The sequence below is a fragment of the Pipistrellus kuhlii genome, unplaced genomic scaffold, assembly GCF_014108245.1.
Source record: "Pipistrellus kuhlii isolate mPipKuh1 unplaced genomic scaffold, mPipKuh1.p scaffold_m20_p_47, whole genome shotgun sequence".
NCBI lineage: Eukaryota > Metazoa > Chordata > Mammalia > Chiroptera > Vespertilionidae > Pipistrellus > Pipistrellus kuhlii.
Genome location: NW_023425548.1, coordinates 1,252,800 through 1,273,705, shown reverse-complemented (window position 1 = coordinate 1,273,705; position 20,906 = coordinate 1,252,800). Strand labels below are relative to the sequence as shown.

General features: G+C 47.0%; 1 protein-coding gene across 6 annotated transcripts in view; it reads right to left on the bottom strand.

The window, feature by feature from the left end:
• PRKAG2 (protein kinase AMP-activated non-catalytic subunit gamma 2) overlaps positions 1-20,906 on the bottom strand; it is a 197,239-nt gene that overhangs the window by 54,133 nt on the left and 122,200 nt on the right. For 5 of the 6 annotated variants that reach the window (XM_045572415.1, XM_036412637.2, XM_045572414.1 and 2 more), the window contains one exon: positions 3,046-3,112. In XM_045572415.1, coding sequence (XP_045428371.1) covers positions 3,046-3,112 — 67 coding nt within the window. Of the gene's footprint in view, positions 1-3,045; positions 3,190-20,906 lie in introns of those variants that run through there. The other variant, XM_045572416.1, reaches the window with a different exon arrangement.

The window sequence follows — 20,906 nt, the reverse complement described above, 5'->3', positions numbered from 1 at the left end:
ACACCACTCCTTCTAGCTCAGCTAACAGCTTCTGAGTGATTGCTTAACATTCTTCCTCCTTAAAAATCTAGAAAAGTTTGACAAGGTTATTTGTGGGATTCAGTATGCTTTAGCATAATGAGAGCAATATAGATAAAAATAGATGAGTGAAAATGGGAAATTCCTTTTCTTAGGTGCTTAGGATTCTTAGTTTATATGCATTCCATTGACAGAAACAATGCAAAAGAAATAAGGCTTGTATATCTGCTCTGAGAAATGAAGCATAATTAAATATGTAAATCTCCAGTAAGGAAAGAACCCATCAAATCCATGTTGAGAAGACAGTCTCTGTGTTAAGATTCATTGATAAAGCCGTAGGAAGTCCAGTAATTCAGTACAGTGGATAATGGTTCTTAAGAAAAAATAGTTAATAACACTTCCTCTGGGTTTACACTGCATTAATATCATCACATGGACTGTTTCATTTTATCCTCAAAATACCCTGATATTACATAGCTCCATCTTATGAATGGGGGAAGCAAGGCACAGAGAGGTTAAGTTACCTGTCCAAAGTCACACAGCTAAATAAGAAGTGGAGCTAAGATTGGAAGCTGGGCCTGTGTGCTTGTCCATGACTGTGGTACCTAATTGCACTTGCTGTCTACTCTCCTCGTGTCCCCAGGTGAACCTGCGAGAAGTTTAAATGCAGTGGATGGCTCATTGTTACTAATGTTAGAGACAAAGAAAACCCCTAGGATTTAGACATTTGCAATCTTTAAAAAAAAATATTTTTTATTGTTTTTTTTACTGAGAGGAAGGGAAAGGGATAGTTAGAAACATCGATCAGCTGCCTCCTGCACGCCCCCTACTAGGGATGTGCCCGAAACCAATGTACATGCCCTTGACCGGAATCAAACCTGGGACGGACCCTTCAGTCCGCAGGCCAAAGCTCTATCCACTGAGCCAAACCATCTAGGGCCATTCGCAATCTTAATTGAAAAGGGAGACACACCATATTGCCCTATGGACAGGGGCCAAAATGAGGTGGATTCCTCAGTAAGATAAAATGCAAATTAAGTTTCAGTAAAAGTCTGAAATGTATCAAGTAAGCGCTTGTTAACAAATAGGGATGCAGGCTTTTAACGATGATTACTGTGAGTGCATTATTTCCTGGCCTAGGTGTTTGTGAAAGGCTACAGAGAACTGAAACATAGAACAAATGTAGACACTGGCCTAATGCTCCAGGCTAGCATTCTCAGCTGGCTGTTCCTGTCTGTCATGTAAGTACCCGCCTGTCAATGAACAGAAAACTGAAGCAAAGTTGGCACAGGGCACAGCACACACATGGCACATTCTTTGTTCCAGGAGCTTCATTCCATCAAGACGCTCAGGAGAAAGAGAAGTCACTGAATAAATAATGCAAGTCCACAAGACAGTGTCCAGGTCTTTCACATTTTTCAAACTGTCAAGCCTCTTAGACCAAGTTCTTTTCCACTTTGAACTCATTAGCTTCCATTTAAAATAGTAATGTTGCCCCAAATCCAGTTACTGTATCTCCCTTCAAATTTTAAGTTAAAAAAAAAAAAAAAGACCAAGGTAATATTAATTTGGCTGAAGAACAAACTCATTCCCTTCATGTTTTAACAGCTTCAAAATAAGATCCAGGTAAGGAAGACAAAAACAAGAGAGGGGAAAAAACCAAGTGAGAGAAGAGGCGCCTGAAATGATGGAGTGACAGTCACCGAACTCCAATCCCCTCAGCGCTTCAGGCTTCCCATCCAACTTTCCCCTTCACCAGAGGACACGCCCTGGCGCAGCCCCGCGGGCGCGCGCGCGCGCACATACAGTGAGGGGTCCAGTCCCTCACACACACACAGTGGGGTTCGGTCCCTCACACACACACACAGTGAGGGGTCCAGTCCCTCACACACACACACAGTGGTGGTTCGGTCCCTCACACACACACAGTGGGGGTTTGGTCCCTCACACACACAGTGGTGGTTCTGTCCCTCACACACACACAGTGGGGGTTTGGTCCCTCACACACACAGTGGGGGTGCGGTCCCTCACACACACACACAGTGGTGGTTCGGTCCCTCACACACACACACAGTGGTGGTTCGGTCCCTCACACACACACAGTGGTGGTTCGGTCCCTCACACACACACAGTGGGGGTTTGGTCCCTCACACACACAGTGGGGGTGCGGTCCCTCACACACACAGTGGGGGTGCGGTCCCTCACACACACAGTGGGGGTGCGGTCCCTCACACACACACAGTGGGGGTTCTGTCCCTCACACACACACAGTGAGGGGTCCAGTCCCTCACACACACACAGTGGGGGTGCGGTCCCTCACACACACACAGTGGGGGTGCGGTCCCTCACACACACACAGTGGGGGTGCGGTCCCTCACACACACAGTGGGGGTTCAGTCCCTCACACACACAGTGAAGGGTCCAGTCCCTCACACACACACAGTGGGGGTGCGGTCCCTCACACACACACAGTGGGGGTTCGGTCCCTCACACACACACAGTGGGGGTGCGGTCCCTCACACACACACAGAGGGGGTTCGGTCCCTCACACACAGTGGAGATTCGGTCCCGCACACACAGGGGGCGGTCGGTCCCTCGCACACACAGTGGGGGTTCGGTCCCGCACACACACACAGTGGGGGTTCGGTCCCGCACACACACAGTGGGGGTTCGGTCCCGCACACACACAGGGGGCGGTCGATCCCGCACACACAGGGGGCGGTTCGCTACCGCAGGGATGGACCGCACCGGAACTCGGTGCCCCGCGGACGCGGCGGACGGCAGTGCCCGCGCCTGGCACCTGGCTCCGCCGGCTGCGGCTGCTCGGGACAAAAGGACCGGCCACCCGGACCCCGGCTTCCCCTGCGGAGGCGCCGGAGCCACTGCGGGCGCCCGGGCCCGCGCCCCGATGCCGGCGGCGGGCGGCTGGCAGCCAGAAGCCGGGCGCGGCGGGCGCGGCCTCCGGGCGCGGGGAGCCGCCGCCGGCCGGGGCGCGGGGCGGAGCGCTGGGCAGCGCGGGGCACTCACCGTCTTCGTCCAACTCCAATTTCTCCAGCATGCCGGCTTCCGCGGGTCCCGGGGCCGCCAGCGCCGCCTGAGGAGGAGACAGGGTCAGCAGCGCGGCGCGCGTCCCCGCGCGGGGCGGGGCGGGGCGCGGGGCGCGGGGCGGGGGGCTGGGCTCGCGGCCCGCCGGGCGCACGGCCTCGCTGGGCGCCGCCGCCGGAGGAGGGGCCTCGCGGCTGGACCGGAACCGAGCGCGGCCCGGCCCCCGCCCAACCCCCCAGCTCCCCGCCCGGCCCCCGCCCGGCCTCCGCCCGGTCCGCCCCGCCCCGCCCGGCCCCCGCCCGGCCCCCGCCCGGCCCCCGCCCGGTCCGGCCCGTCCCGCCCGGCCCCTGCCCCACCCTCCGGCTCCCCGCCCGGCCCCCGCCCCACCCCCCGCTCCCCGCCCAGCCCGCCCCGTCCCTCCCGGATGGGCCGCTCCGCCTGCCCCGCGGCGGCGATGGTACGGACCAGCGGCGGGGGAGACGCGTGGGAAGGGGGCCCCGGGGTGCGAGCGGGCGGCGCCCCCCTCCGGCCGGGCTCCCCGGCTCCGCCGGGCCGTGAGCGGCCATCAGCGGGGAAGGCCCGCGTCCTCATGGCCGCCGCGCCTTCCCGCCGCCCCGCTCCCCGCCCCACGGCGGCGCGTCCCGCGGGTCCCACCTGAGCAGGTGTGGTCCGGGCGGGGGCGGGGGCGGGGGGCGCGAGGGGCGCCGAGGGCGGGGCGCGCGGGGGCGCGCGCAGGGCGGGGGGCGGGGCGGGGCCCAGCGGAGAGGTCACCGAGGGCCAGGTGGGATACGTTTATTTTTAATTTTAGGTTAAACTGCCTCTCCCCTCCCATATTAAAAATAGTTGGTTCTCGGGTTTCGCATATTGCGCTTGCATTTCACCCAGCCGCGGAAGTCTTATTTGGCTTCTCTTCACCTACGATCCCTGCTCTGGGTGAACCGCTGCCAGGAGCGCACCAAATCTAAACCTGGCCCTGGCCCTCCGTCGCCCTGGATCTGGTATCTGAGACTCCGCTATCGCCAGCTCAGCTTGGCAGGCAGCATGGCTGGCAGCGCAGAGCTGCCCGGGAGAGCAGCGCAGCGGAGGTGCAGGTACCGCTCCGGGGACAGCAGCTTCTGCACCATCTACAGGAGCCCTCCGCTCCCCCCTAATGCCGGGCTCTGATAACAGCCCAGCTCTCCAGCGCTGATTAGAGCTGTAAGGGGCCCAGCCTCTGGAAAGGAGCTTGGTTTTATCAGGCTTGCAAGCCTCGCCTGGGGAGCAAGTACTGCCATCTCCTTTGCGCTCTTTTTGCTCTGTCATCTCAGTTGGACCAATCCCTAAGTCTTCAGCTTCTTAACAAGAAGAGGTGGGGGAGGAGGGGGAGGAAAAGAAGACAAATTACATTTTGTAAGAGAATTGGGATAAAAGCCATGTCATGGGTAAAACACAGCAAGGACTATCTGTGTTCACTCAAGACAGGAACAGAGCAAGGACGTCAGCTTTCACAGTCCTTATTCCACACAGCACTGCAAGTCTGCCGCTGCAGCAAGGCAAGAAAACTTACTGAAAGGCTTACAAATTGCAAAGAAAGACACAAGACCATCCCTATTTGCAGAAGACATGGTGGTCTGCATAGAAAATCCAAAACTAGCACCAGAGAGTTCAGCCAGGTCATAGGATACAAGATTAACAGGCAAAAATCTATCTCATTTTCATACACTAGCAATGAACATGTAGAAACTGATATTAAAAATAATACTATTTGCTATCATTGCAAAGGAAATTATATACTTAGGTATACACTTAAAATGTTCAAGATCTTATGCTGACAGTTATAAAATGTGGATGAAATAGCAGGAGACCTAAATAGGTGAAGAGGCACCCCTATCTGTGGACTGGAAGGCCCAACATACTAGTAGTAAAGATGTCAGTTCTGCAAACTGATCTCGAGGTTTAATGCAATTCCTATCAAAACTTCGGTAAGGTGTTTGAAGACAAGCTTAGTTTAAAATTGATCAGGAAGCCCAGCCAGGGTGGCAAAGTGGTTGAGCGCTGACCTATGAACCAGGAAGTCATGGTTCAATTCCCGGTCAGGGCATAAGCCCAGGTTGGGGGCTGTTGCAGGGTTGACCCCTGGATGGGGAGCACGCAGGAGGCAGCGGATCATTCTCTCTCATCATTGATGTTTCTCTCTCTCTCTCCCTCTCCCTCTCTGAAATAAATAAAAATATATTAAAACATAAGGAGAGGCAGAGGCTCCCAAATAGCTAAAGCAATCTTGAAAAAGAAGAATGAAGTGGGAGGAATCATTCTACTCAATATGAACGCTTACTCCAGAGCTACAGTAATTAAGACCGTGTATTGCATATGATTTCACTTATATGCCGAATCTAAAGAAAATAAATGAACAAACAAACAGACTCATAGATATAGAAGAACAGACTGAAGGGATGGGGGTTGAGGGACTGAATGAAAAAAGGTGAAGGATTAAGAAGTACAGATTGGCAGTTACAAAATAGACATGGGGATGTAAAAGATACCCATAATATTGTAATAACTGTGTATGGTGCCAGGTGGGTACTGGAAACATCAGGGGGAATAGTTGGTAAAGCATATGATTAACTAATATGCTGTATATTTGAAACCAATACAGAATAAAATTCAATGTCAACTATAATTGAAAAATATTTTTAAAAAAGGACTATAGTGTTGGTGGCAGAGGGACAGGCATATAATCAATAGAAACAGAGACTCCGACCCACTTAAATGTGTCAAACTGGTGTTTGATAAAGGTGCAAAAGCAGTGGTGCTAGAGCAACTGGCCATGGAAAGGGAGAGGCAAAAAGAAACCTCATTGTAAGCCTCACATACCATACCGATGGGCTCATGTTGGATCACAGACTTAAAATAGAATGTAAACCAGGAAACGTATAGAAGAAAATAGAATAACATCTTTAGGACCAATCCTGAGGAAAGAGGAAGACTTTTTCTCAAAAACATGAGCCACAGCCCGGGCTGGTTTGGTTCAGTGTGTAGAGTGTCAGCCTGCGGACTGAAGGGCCCCAGGTTTGATTCTGGTCAAGGACATGTACCTTGGTTGCGGGCTCGGTTGGGGCATGTGTGGAAGGCATGTGTCTCTCTGTGTGTATCTTGCTCTCCCTTTCACTGTCTCCCAAAATCAATAGAAAAGTATCCTTGGGTGAGGATTAACAACAACAATAAATAAGAAAGCATGATCCACAAAAGGAGAAATTAATAAATTGGAGCTCCTTAACATTACAATGTTTGCTCTATGACAGACACTGCTAAGAGGATGAAAAGGTAAGTTACAGAGTGCAACCCAAAAATCCCCCCAAAAAAACATACAAACCACATAGTAAATTCCTAGTATCTGGAATCTGTAAAGAACAACTCTCAAAACTCAACATAGAAAAAGAAAATCCAGTTAGAACATGGGCAAAACATATGAGGAAACATTGCCCTGATGGCAAATAAGCACCTGTAAAGATGCTCAACGTTAGCCAGCAGGGAAATGCCAACTAAACTCACACTAAGTGGTCACTAGGCACCTACGAGAATGGCCAAAATGAAAACAGCAAGTGCCAGTGAGGATGTGGAAAAACCACCACTTCTGCATCGCTGTGGGGTTGCAACCTCGTGCCACCTGTCTGGAAAACACTGGCAGTTTCTTCTAGAACTGCCACAGACAGCAATGCACCGGGGCATTTATCTCAGATAAATGAAAACTGTTTACTTGAAAACCTTGTGTATGAATGTTCACAGCAGCTTCATTTGTAATCGCACAAACTGGAAATAACATATTATATTATTCAATGGGTGAATGATGAACCAAACCCCAATCATGCTCCACTTAGCCATCGGAGGAACGTGTTGTGAGGCGACTTTGCCGTCGTGAGAACATCAGCCCTTACACAACCTGGATGGCCTCGCCTCCTAGCCACCTAGGCAGCACGGCATGGCCTGTTGCTCTTGGGCTGTAAGCCTGTACGATAGGTTACTGTACTGAGTGCCGTATGTACTTGTGTATCTACACAGAAAAGGTACAGTAAAAATATGGTATAAAAGACAAAAAATGGTACACCTGTTTAGGGCACTTACCATGAATGGAACTTCCATTTGTGCATTTCTGGAAGCTGTTCTGGGTGTCAGGGAGTGAGTGGCGAGTGACTGTGAAGGCCTAGGACAGTGGTCGGCAAACTCGAGAGCCATAGTTTGCCGCTCTGTTGACTAATGAGTTTGCCGATTACTGGCTTAGGACATTACATTACTGCCACTACTATAGAATTTATAAACACTGTTCACTTAGGCTAAACTACATTATAAAATAATATTTTTTCTTTATTCAACAATAAATTAACCTGTTTACTGTTTTTACTTAATAAAAAATGTTAAGATGCTTTGACCTTGTAATAACACTTAGCTTAGAACACAAACATATACAGCTGTACAAAAGTATTCTCTTTGTTTATATTCCTACTCTATGTTTTTTTCATTTAAACATTTTTAACTTTTTAAACTTTTTTGTTGTTTAATTTTTTAAAAAGTATGGTGGTGCACAGTGGTAGTGTCAATCATTTAAATTTTGAGAAATCTACTTTTTAATTTCTTAGTATAATTTAAAAAAGAAATCCCTCTTCATCTATTCAGAGTGCCATCAGTTTCACCTGTAGCTGGGATGCGTTGGTTTTGGGGACAGAAATGGGCAGCTGTGGGTGTGTGTATTTTGGAAAGCTGCTAACTCTGCAAAAGTGGTCCTCAAACTAAAGAGTCCCGTTCTGCCCTGGTCGGTTTGGCTCAGTGGATAGAGTGCTGAAGGGTTCTGGGCACAGGCCCGGGTTCTGGGCTCTATTCCCAGTGTGGGGTGTGCAGGAGGCATCCAATCAATGATTCGTTCTCATCGTTGATGTTTCTAACTCCCTTCATCTCTGAAATCAATTTTTTTAAAAAAGTTCCTTCCCATTACTACAGACATTAGTTGTGAATAGAAATGGAAAGAAATCCGTGTGACTCTTCGGTCTGACTTCTCTTGGTAACAGGTGTACAGGCGGCAGCTGCGTTGAAAACCTGGCTCATGCTGGCGAGGTGAGCTGCTCTCCATGGGCTGTTTTCTCTGAGAAAGCTCATGTCTTCTCGGAAAGGAGCACTGGAAAGGGCAGATAAACTTCTCCACAACACTCAGGTCAGCTGCGGGGTTGGGCCTGCAGGCATCTGAGGTGTGCACATATGCTGATAGGCCAGGCAGTGATGGGTTTCTTAGCGCAAATAATTTAAAATTGGTGGTCCTCAGTTGCCCGTCCATGGTGCTGTTTTCTTGAAGTCTGGACAGACCTGCCCGCCTTAATTTTCACTCAGGAGGGGCCTGAGGCCTGGGCCACGTTCTGCATTTGTGACTCCCTCTCTTCTGTCTTGGGAACTCCGTTCCCAGTTGAACGTTAGTGAGCAAATGCCTGAGAAACGCGGAGCCATTGCAAAGTGTGGCCTTCTGGTTGGTGGGAAATGTTATATTACTGAGCTCTGTCGCACGCACACCGTTGTGCCCAGGTGCAGAAAATGCAGTATTTTGAAGGACACTTGGGAGGGAAAACTTAATAACAAAATGACTGCCACAAAAGCTTTTCTTTATGCACTGAGGTTACATATGAGTTTATTTTGCCTTAATATATGGTATATATGCTAGTGGCCTGGTGCATGGATTCGTGCACATTGAAAGAAAATTAATTAGAAGAAAGATTTGTGTGGTAATTATGTTACTGCAAAAAATGACATGTCAAAATAGTAATAATTAATGTCGTTTTTAAACATTCGTTTAAAATCTTGCTTGGCGTTGACTTGTATTGACATAACCTTCAAACACGTATCTACAGAACGTGTGAAGTGCAATTAACAAGTTTTGCTTGAAAAAGTTTGTGTTTGGTTTGGTTTTTGTTGCAAAACTAGGGCTAAGAAGATGGCGGATGAAGAGCATATTCGGCACTGCATGCTTTACGAGTTCCAATTAGGAAGAAAAGCAAGTGAGGCTGCAAAAAACATCTGTAGTGCTCTTGGTCAAGATGCAGTTAGCGCCAGAAAATGCCAGCGTTGGTTTGAGAAATTTCGCGAGGGAAATTTTTCGTTAGATGACAAGAGTGGTCGAGGCCGTGTGTCCAATTTTGATCAAGAAGCTCTTCAAGCTCTTTTGGTGCAAAATCCTCAAATTACCCAACAAGAGCTTGCGACAACTTTAAATTGTTCACAAAAACAATTTCCAATCAATTGCGTGCACTTGGCAAAGTCCAAAAGTTTGGAAAATGGGTTCCTCATGAGTTGACCGACAACAACCGTAATCAAAGAGTCACAATTTGCAGTTCGCTCCTCTCTCGTCAAAACCGTTTGCCGTTTTTAGAGCAAATTGTTACCGGAGATGAATGGGTGCTGTATGTTAATTTGAAAAGGCGGCCTCAATGGTTGGACAAAAATGAGGCTCCGCAGCCCACGCCAAAACCTGACTTGCATGCGAAAAAAGTGATGTTGTGTGTTTGGTGGAATTTTAAAGGAATTCTTCATTATGAACTTTTACCATCTAACCCACATGTGTCCAACACAAGGCCCGCGGGCCAAATCCGTCCCGCCAGGCCTTGCAATGTGGCCCGCACCGCGCTGTCATCACTGCACTCGGCTGCGTTTCCATCACAATGACAGTTTATGACTGTTCAGTAAACCATTCGGCCCGCGATTTAGGCTGAATTTTAGATTTTGGCCCCTTCTCTGATTGAGTTCGACACCCCTAATCTAACCAAACCATTACAAGTGCAGTGTATAGTGCCCAATTGGAAAGGTTAGCCCAAGCTTTAAGAGAAAAAGAACCCGCGCTGATTAATCAGAAGGGCGTAATTCTTCACCACGATAACGCACGACCGCATACTGCAAGAATCACTGCTGAAAAACTGCGCCAGTTGGAATGGGAAGTTCTCCCTCAACCTGCATATTCTCCTGATATTGCCCCTTCCGATTACCATTTGTTTCGTTCTTTGCAAAACTTTCTTCTTGGAAAAAAATTTAATAATGAAGAATGCCTCAAAAAATGCATTGACCGAATTTTTTGCATCAAAATCACAAGAATTTTACAACAGAGGGATTAAAATGCTTCCTGAGCGTTGGGCACAAGTAGTAGAAAACAACGTCAACTATATTGTTGATTAAATTTTGTTGTATTGTTTAAATAAATTCGATTTAAAAAAAGTATTAGAAAACGACATTAATTATTACTAGACCTAATATATATATATTATATAATATAGTATTATAAAGTTAAAACACATGTGTGATTGGTGCCAGTGAGAGCTTTATATGTATCATGTACGTGTGAGTCAACATTTATTTTTATTTTTTATTATTATTTAAAAAAAATATTTTATTGATTTTGTACAGAGAGGAAGGGAGAGAGATAGAGAGTTAGAAACATTGATGAGAGAGAGTCATCCATCAGCTGCCTCTTGCACACCCCCTACTGGGGATGTGCCCACAACCAAGGTACATGCCCTTAACTGGAATCGAACCCGGGACCTTTCAGTCCCCAAGCCGACGCTCTATCCATTGAGCCAAACTGGTTTCGACATTATTTTTAAATTGTCAATGTGAGTTATATGTAGTGGCGGGTCAGTTGGTTGGATGGACATATGGACATATGTCCAGTCACTTAGCCTTTTATATATATGTATACATAATATCTTAAATAGCTACTGTGAGAAATCAACCAACTTTAAATACTAGATAAGTAGCTCCTGGTAACTCAGGGAATGGGACCACGGCTCTGAGGTCCCCCCACTATCTCTGCTGTGTAGAGATGCCCTCTGTGACAGGGGCAGCTTTCACCCCCCCCCCCCACCCCTCTGGGCTGACCACTCCCAAGCCTCCACCTGAAGTTGACAGCTCTTGTGAAAGAAAGCCATCTGCTGGCCATTGCCACCGAGCTTTCTACAGACAAACTCTTCCTGAATCCGTCCCTGCGTGCGCTCGCTTCACCACCTCAGAATTTCTTGCTGCTGCCCCATGGGGCTGAATTTCCACTGCCGCATGCTTGCTGGCTGGATCAGCCCTGGTTCCTCCTGTCTCGCTCTTCTCTGCCCTGGAGCCAATGTGAGCTTTCAGAAACACTCCTTTTCTCCGTGTGAGGAGCCGCTCAATGACTCTCAGGAACCTTTTGGAATGCTGGCCAGCTCCTCAGCTCAGCGGGGCCCGAGCGGTCTGTTCCTTCACTTTCTTTCCCCCCTGCAACCCCACAAAGAGCCTTAGGCATGTCCCTGCCACTGTGCTCAGGGTTTTGAACATTCTGGCTGGTTCTTATTCTGGCTGGTTCCTTGAGAATGAGTCTTACGAAAAAGGCTCAGTCTTCCTGATTCTCGGCTTCTTCTTATAGTTTACCTGGTTAATTGCTTTTCTAACCTACACAATTAAAAATATATATACATATACATATACATATACATATACATATACATATACATATACATATATATATTTCAGAGAGGAATGGTGAGGGAAAGAGAGATAAAAACACCAATGATGAGAATCATTGATCAGCTGCCTTCTGCACGCCCCACACTGGAGATCGAGTCCACAACCTGGGCATGTACCTCCACTGGGAATCAAACCATGACAGGGCAGGAGAAACCAAGATGGCGGCATAGGGTAGACACCCAAATGCAGCCTACCCCAACAAATTTGAATTTAGAACTGAAAAACAGGGGAAACATCACCCTGAAGAGCCGGACGACTGGCTGAGAGGAGGCTCTACCATCTGGGAAGGAGAGAGAAGGCATGCTGAACCTCAGGAACTGTGAAGGTACAGAGAACTGTGCGCGCGAAAAAGTGGCTGCCCGACTTCGACTTCTTGCTTGCGGAGCACGGAGAGAGCGGGCTGAGTTCACTACTGGCTTACTCCCTGCGCGCGAGAGGGCAGACAGCTAATGCATGGCTGGCTTTCTTGTTCAGGAGGAAAACTGAACCACCCTATTGCACTGATAGATGGCCCCAGACAGGGAGAGGCCAGACTGTCAGGCAGTGGGCAGAGATCTCTCGGAGGTGTGTGAAGCCAGAGGCCATTACTGTGGGACTCAGAAACCAGACTCTCGTAGGGAGGGGCTGAATAAAGCTTGTCTGCACCACCTGAGACTCTGCCCCATCCAAGCGGAGCACAGAAGCCCTTCCAGTGGCTAGCTTCTTCGTTCGTAGTGAATGGGACTCTCCTAGGGAGTGACAGACAGGAATCTAAAGCTTGTCTGTGCCTATACCAAAGAGGTGTGTGCGCCTGCAACCAATTGTGCGGGATTCAACAAAGCTTGTCTGTGCCACCCCGAGACTCTGCCCCATTGAAGAGGAATACAGAAACCCTCCTAGCAGAGACACTTTTGATCTTCATAGCCAATTGGCTTGGAGATCAACGCTTCCCAGTGAGACCAACAACAAGCAAGGCTTAACAACAAGACTGCACACACAGCCCACAAAGGGCTACACTAAGACTGTCCACCTCAGGTAACTGGGAGGCTGACTCACTGAACCATATAGGACACCTTAGCACACAAAACCACCCTACCAACTCAGGGAAGCTGTGAAAATTCCGAGACAAGGAAACAGATCACAAACAAGGAAAAGAAGTGACTGAATATAGAGTTCAAAACCACGCTTATAAGGTTTTTCAAGACTTTCCTAGAAAAGGTCGATAAGACCTATGAGAATATGAAAAGGGATCAACTAGAAATAATAAGGGATCAACAAGAAATAATAAGGGATCAACAAGAAATAATAAGGGATCAACAAGAAATAAAGAATACATTGTCTGAAATAAAAAATATTATACAGAGTCCTAAAAACAGAATGAAAGATCGCAAGAATCAAGTCAAAGATTTGGAACATAAAGAGCCAGAAGACACTCCTCCATGGAAGCAAGAAGACAAGAGAATCCAGAAAGTTGAAGATAATGTAAGAAACCTCTGGGACAACTTCAAGCGAACCAACATCAGAATTATGGGGGTCCCAGAAGATGAGAGAAAGCAAGATATCGAAAACATACTGAAAGAAATAGTGACAGAAAACTTCCCCCACCTGGTGAAAGAATTAGACTTGCAAGTCCAGGAAGCGCACAGAACTCCAAACAAAAGGAATCCAAAGAAGGCCACACCAAGACACATCATAATTAAAATTCCAAGAGCAAAAGACAAAGAGAGAATATTAAAAGCAGCAAGAGAAAAGCAGGTAGTTACCTATAAAGGAGCACCTATACGATTGTCAGCTGATTTCTCAACAGAAACCATGCAGGCCAGACGGGAATGGCAAGAAATATTCAAGGTGATGAATAGCAAGAGCCTACAGCCAAAAATATTCTACCCAGCAAAGCTATCACTCAGAATCGAAGGTCAGATAGAGCTTCACTAATAAAAAAAAAAAAGCTAAAGGAGTTCATCACTGCCAAACCAGAATTATATGAATTGCTGAAGGGGGTTCTTTCGGAAGAGAAAGTAAATAAAGATAAAAATTATGAACAACAAATATGTAACTATCAACAAGTGAATCTAAAAACCAAGGGAATTAAAAAAAAATCTGATGAACAATATTAACTGGTGAATATAATAGAATCAGAGGTATGGAAGGGGAGTGAACTGATGATTCTCGGGGAAAAGGGGAGAGGGGGGTGTGGGAAGAGACTGAACATAAACTGTGTACCTATGGATGAGGACAATGGGGGGTGGGGAAAAGGCAGAGGGTGGGGTGGGAACCTGGTGGAGGGGAGCAATGGAGCGCACTGAGAATGAGGAACATTTGTAATAATATGAACAATAAAGGTTTATTTAAAAACAACAACAACAAAAAACCCATGACACGAAATAGACATTCCAAAAATACTCGAGTGAAATGAATTGTTCAATATTAGTTTGAATCACTGGAAATGTGGTGGGTAATAGTTTATTTAATAGTGAATGGTTCAGGGATGATTTCATGCCATTTACTCATGCTCCTCCTTCACCTCATTCCTATTTAGACATTGCACCAATTTCCCTTGAGCCTTGGACCTGACATTTAAAACAAAACAAAACAGTGACTATGCTAAGAAATAACGCAGCAAAAGTTTTTGTTGTAACATGCTCTGCAAGGCCTGAGGTCATATGACACTGGTTTGGGCATTAGCTGAGAGCTTTGCTGGATCTTAATCTCACCCTACCATTTCTGTTTTTGTCAACAGACATGACTATTGACTTTTTGGTTTTGTTTTGTGAGTCCTCACCTTGAGGATATTTTTCTGTTGACTTTTAGAGAAAGTGAAAGGGAGGAGGAGAGACACACAGAGAGAAACATTGATGTGTCAGAAACAAATACCAAGGCCAGGGATCAAACCTGCAACTAAGGTATGTGCCCTTGACTAGGAATCAAAACCAGGACTTTTCAGTCTACAGGATGACACTGTATCCACTGAGTCAAATCAGCTAGGTTGTGACTACTGATTTTTTAAAGGTGTATAGAAATTTGATAAAAACTCAAAAATATTGGACATCGTAACTATTCATTCTTCTGATACATTTTAATCAGTATATTTGGGGGGAAAGTTTTGTTCACTTTGATACTTTTCCAAATAACCATTTCAGATACTTTTAGTAAAGTTAGCTCCTTCCTCACATTTTTTAATGATTTCCTTTAAACAGCATTTATCCCACAGTAGCTTTTCAGAGTGTGACAGCCAATGTATGTAGTTCTACAAGTCAGCTGAAAATCTGTCTGATACAAAGTATTGTTAAGAAAACTGACAGAACCAAAAAAGTCTTGTTTGTCTGGATCCTTTGTGTTAAGTTATCTTCTAACTTCCCCAAAGTAGACAATGTTAAGGTTTTGAAGAGAGTCATTCAGGAAGTATTTAGTAACTGCTACCTGCCAGGAGCCATGGCAGGTGGGTCCATAAAATATCCAGGTGATTAGAAATGCATATCCAAGATATAAAGTAAGAACCCTCCCCACTCATACGGTCATTCTGATACTCCTCCAGTTCTGATTTTGTGGAGCTTATTAGTCAGGGTCTGAAACTAACCAGGATGGATCAGGGTGAGCCTGGGACACAGAGCCAACTACAGGCAGATGTAGGACTGATGTGCCTTGGAATGTAAATTATATATATATTTCAGAGAGGAAGGGAGAAAGAGAGAGAGAGAGAAATAGAAACATTAGTGATGAGAGAGAATCATTGATTGGCTGCATGTCTCCCACTGGCAATAGAGTCAGCAACCCGGGCATGTGCCCTGACAGGGAATTGAACCGTGAACTCCTGGTTCATAGACTGATGCTCAACCATTGAGCCATGCCAGCCAAGCACAAATGTAATCTTTTAAGAAATACTTTTTGTCTCTTTTTTTATTGTGATATATATAATTTACCTGCAACAAACTGTATTCATTGCAGGCATACCACTTAATGAGTTACATAAAACCATTGCTACAATCAAGATACAAAAACATTTTTTTTTAACCCCAAAAGTCCCCTGGCTCCCTTTGCGGTCCATCCCTCTCTCTCTCCAAGGCCCCAGGCTATGGTGACCTCCTTTTTGTTCCTGTAGGCATGTAGGCAGAGCTGCACCCTCATCATCATGGGCCCTCGTGTGTGCCACTGCATTCAGTGCAGGGGATGCTGCTGGTGGCCCACGTGGCACTGTTTCCTCTTCTCACCTTCTTTTCTCGAATAATGCCCTGATTTTGCCACAGTGCACACCCTTTCCTTACATGAGCCCTTGAGTTAGGACGGGGACCATCACTCCCCACTATCCAGGGTGCGAGGGGAGGACTTCTGATTGGAGAAAGCCAATGCTCACAGGCATGTGTGCACGTCCCCTTCCCACCTTCTGTTCCTGCCCCGTCAGCACGTAGTCCTGCTGCTGAGGACCAGCTTCCAGAGGGAGCCAGAGCAGAGAGACAGAACTGGGTCCTTGGTGACATCACTGACCAGGCCTATCCCTCACCTTGCCTGGGCCTGTACTACCTCTGGACATGTAACAGGAGACAATAAATGTCATTGCCTTTGAGTCAGTTTGAGCTACAGTTTTGTCTTTGCACCAAAAACATCCTAAGTGAAATCTGGGTATTAATATTAGATAAAGGAGATGATATTCTAACTATATGCAGGTCATATTCTACTTGTGGACATATCTGCATATGTAACAATGCAAAAAATTACACCGTTTAAATGAGCAACTCTAGCAAATTCACAGTGCACATCAGTGCTAGGGCACTCTGGGAGGGACTGCCCTCAGGAGCCGCAACGAGGCAGGTCTGGAAGGAAGAGGCAGGTCTGGAAGGAAGCGAGGAAGGAAGTGCAGTCTCAATCGGATGATGGCTGGACGGAGGAAGTGCCCTGAAGGCAAAGACGTTTGCATGGCCTTTATCCCAGAGCTCAGGGGTTGTTGTTTGTTTTATTTTTAAATATATTTTTATTATTGGTAGTATTACAGATATCTCCGTTTGTTTTTACATTTTTATTGATTGATTTTTAGAGAGAGAAATAGATTTGTTGTTCCACATTTATGTTCATTGATTCTTGTGTGTGCCCTGACCAGGGCTGGAGCCACCATCCCTATGAATCCTGACGATGCTCTAACCACTTGGGGGACCCCGCTGGGGCAGAGGTGAGTGTCCTTGTGACGTCAAAGATAGAAACCAGTGGAGCTAAAGGAAGGGAGTTGGGTTTCATACAGCGGGATAGAAGAAGTGGATGTAACTTTCTCCAACCATATGGCCACACAGAAGATCCTCACATGTGTGCAGAGTGCTGAGGGGTGGATCTGAGCGAGCCCAGAGCAGCAGGACTGTTTTACTGTCTTTACAATGATTGTAGCAGTCAGGTGGGAAAGTCTAAGAAGTATCGCAGAAATAAAACTGGGTTGGATGTGGTATTTCAGTGAATTAGGAAGCAAAGAGGAAACAGACCAGAGTAACAATTAGGAACAGAAGCACCAAAAGGAGCCTCTACGTAAAGCAGCGGAGTCTGGAAGCAAAGAAAAGCCAGGAAGGCTAATGGACGGGGCCACAGCCGGCGCCCGTGAGGCTGTCAACGCCGCTCCCGAGCTTCTGAAGTTCCTGCTCGGTTCCCAGAGGCCTCCGCCAACCCTTTTTACTGCCTTGGTTTCAAAAACGGTGGCTGTGGCCTCAGCGTTCTATCCTGTTTGATAACTGTCCCGAAAAGAGTGCAGCTTGGACATTCAGTTTAGGTTAGTCCTGTTTTCCTGTAGCGTCCTAAACAGTGCATACAGTTTGTTTTGTTTTACACAATCTATTACAAGATTTTTACATTTTTATTTTGTTTGTTTTTATTTTGTCCTCACCCAAGAATATATTTTCAATTTAAATTTTTTTTTTTATTTTTTTTTTAGAGAGAGAGTGGAAGGGAGAGAGATGGGGGGGGGGGCAAGAGAAAAACATGGATGTGAGAGAGACACACTGATTGGTTGCCTCCCTTACGAGCCCCCGGATGGGCCAGGGATCAAACCCGAAACCCAGGTATGTGCCCTTAATTGGAGATCGAAGCCTCCACCTTTTGGTGTGCGTGGGCCAACACCCTAACCACTGAACAAACCGGTCAGGGTAGATTATTTTTTTTTTTAAAGCTTCATGATGCCTAGCAACTCAGGACTTTTTCTCTTCCCTCCCTCCCCTAACCAGCCCAGCCCCTTACTGTGCCTGCATTCAGGTTGCTGGAAGGTGCTTTACAACTGGGGTGATGTAAGCTCAGAGCAGCCAGAGAACGGGACAGCAGACGCAGGACAGAAATGGAGGAAACCCAGTAGGTGCAGAATTTCAGGTTTTAGAAGCACAACAGTATGAAGGGTTGAATGGGAAGGAACTCACTGCAGGCGCCTTGAGCACGAAGGGCAGCTGCTGGGCATCACTTAGCCATTTTCTCCCTAACTCCCTGCCCTGTCTGATTCCGGAGACAGCCCGGGACAGGAAGTTGAGAAAACAAGGAGGAGGAATGTGAGAAGCCCGGGATCTGTTGCTGAATTTACCCTTAAGAATGAAATTATTCCCAAATTTAACCTGGGAGAGTTGCCCAACTTCCAGGTATTGCTCAAATAGGTGAACAGGTAAATTTTTAAAAATATGTGTTTGTTTTTTGCCTGGCCAGCATGGCTCAGTGACTAAGCATCGACCTATGAACCAGGAGGTCACAGTTCCATTCCCGGTCAGGACACATGCCCAGGTTGCGGGCTCAATCCTGAGTAGGGGGTTTGCAGAAGGCAGCTGATCAATGATTTTCTCTCCTCATTGATGTTTCTATCCCTCTCATGCTCTCCCTTCTTCTCTGAAAAAAAAAGTTTTCTAGAAATTGATTTTAGAGAGAGAGGGATAGTGAGATAGAAACATGTAAGAGAGAAAAACATCAACATTGATTGGCTGCGTCCTGCATGCCTCCAAATGGGGACCAAGCCTGCAACTGGGGCAGGTGCCCTGACTGGGAACTGAACTGGTGACCTCTTGGTGCATGGGTTGACACTCAACCATTGAGTCACAGCGGCCGGGCAATGAACAGGTAATTTAATTTTCTGCCAGTGTTTCTGTGGGCAGTGTTGTCAGTGAATGAGCTGTGACAATAGAAAACTCAGTCTAAACCTGCCGCCTCAGCAACTCCGCGCTGGTGGTTAAGTCAGAAAAGTTAAAGCAGCTTTGTTCCTCTTGGCCACAGAGAAATGACACATTTGTCTGGTGAGTCAAGAAAAACTGGAAATGACCAAACATTTAAAAAGGATGATAACACAAGCTACGCTTCAGGACAGTGAGCAAAACCACAGTCGGTTTCCTGTGCAAGAATCTCGGTCCAACAGTGTATTTCCTGCGGCAGAGGGCTCTGCAGGATGGGAGACCCTAGGGTCTGAGTGCAGAGGCCAGTGCCTGGGGTAGCACGCGGGAATAAAGCCAACAGCCGATCCTGTTCCTGTCCGAGGAAAGGAAGGGACACCATTGTGTTGGGTCAGTACTTTGACTCACGTAACATCATGGAATTCCAAAGCCAACAGGGGTACAGATCTCACAGGGGTGTCGTCAGCTGCCCTTCCTTTTATTAAGATCTCAAGTCAAGCAACCCAGCAGTGCGGCAGGAACAAGCTCAGGCTCCGGCCCCCGAGGGCCCGCCTCCGAGTCCCCCTCGGCCACTGGGGGCTGTGCACCCGGCGTCAGCCTCCGAGCCTCAGGCCCGTGAGTGCTGTGCGCCCGGCACTGTTCTCCGCTCAGGCCCAGTGCCATACATGACAGCTCCTCTCGGTGTGGGGGCTGCCCTGGGGCAAATGAGAACACGGGCCTCAAAGGTAGGCCTCCATCCGGATCATGTCTCTGCCATTTCCTAGTCAAAGGCTCCAGCAGATGAGTACATTTCTCTAAACCTTGATTCTTTAAAGAATATATGTATATATAGAAGCATTAGCATTGATCCGCTGCATCCTGCATGCCTCCTACTGGGGAATCAAGCCTGCAACTGATATATATATTCTATTGATTTCAGAGAGAAAGGAGAGGGAGAGAGAGAGAGAAACATCAGTGATGAGAGAGAATCATTGATCGGCTGCCTTCTGCATGCCCCACAACCTGGACATGTGTCCTGACCAAGAATTGAACTGTGACCTCCTGGCTCCTAGGTTGACGATCAGCCACTGGGCCACAGTGGCAGGGCTAACCCTTGATTCTTCACCTGGAAATGGAGATAATAATATCTCCTTTGAAGAGCTGGCATGAAAATGAAGAGAGAAACAGTGATGTGAGAGAGAAATATCTATCAGTTCCTCACACATGTGCCCCAACAGAGGGTTGAACCCAAAACCTGGGTATGTGCCCTGATCAGGAATCGAACCTTTGACCTTTTGGTATACAGGATGACACTCTAACCACTGAGCACACTGGCCAGTACTCAACTAAATGGGTTTTAATTGCGTCCCTAATTTCATATCTTGGCAACCGGGCAGGAGAGATAGCTGCACCGTGTTGGGAAGTCAAAGAACCTGCATTTGCTGTAAGAAATCAATGTGCTGAGTGCTTGTTTTTGTTTGTAAAGGAAGAATGATAAACTATACTCAAAGAACGGTGGGTACATTTGCTCCATAGACCCCGGAGCCTGCTGTCCTCTGCCTTCTCCAAATCCACTGAAGATCATTTTAAGACTCAAAATGATATTTTCTAAGTCATTTGCCATCAAATGTACCTGATCTAAGTCAGTATTAGGTTGATAACACACACAGAAACACTATAAAATAGGATTGTCCCAAACACATCAGTGAGGGACATCCTGTTATAAGATGGTTTTTAAAAAAAGGCTCTCCATTACTTTATTTTATTGGTTTTAGAGAAAGGAAGGGAGGAGAGGGAGGAGAGGGAGAAACATTGATGTGAGAGAGAAACATCCATCGGTTGCCTCCGACGGACGAGGGATTGAACACACAACCTGGGTGCCCTGACCGGGAATCGAACCTGCCGCCTTTGGTGCAGGGGATGATGCTCCAGCTAACTGAGCCACTGACAAGGGTTAAGCTGCCTTCTTAGCCATTCAGTGCACATTCACATTGTGGTGTAACCCATTTCCAGGATGCTTTCGTCTCGGAGAAATGCTAATTTTACGGGAGATGATCAAATAATTCTCCAGATGAATCTAATTTTTAAAATCAAATGCAAAGAAGATAAATGGAGCGACTTAATCAGGCTAAACCAAGATAACTGAATAGGCTTACCAACGTGTGAATGAGCATGTTACAAGCAACGGTCTGTCAATGGGCAGAGGCACTGCACCGTGTGAGTGACCTCTGTGTCGTTCCTGACAGCCACCTGCTTCCAATCCCCTTTCCTGAATAA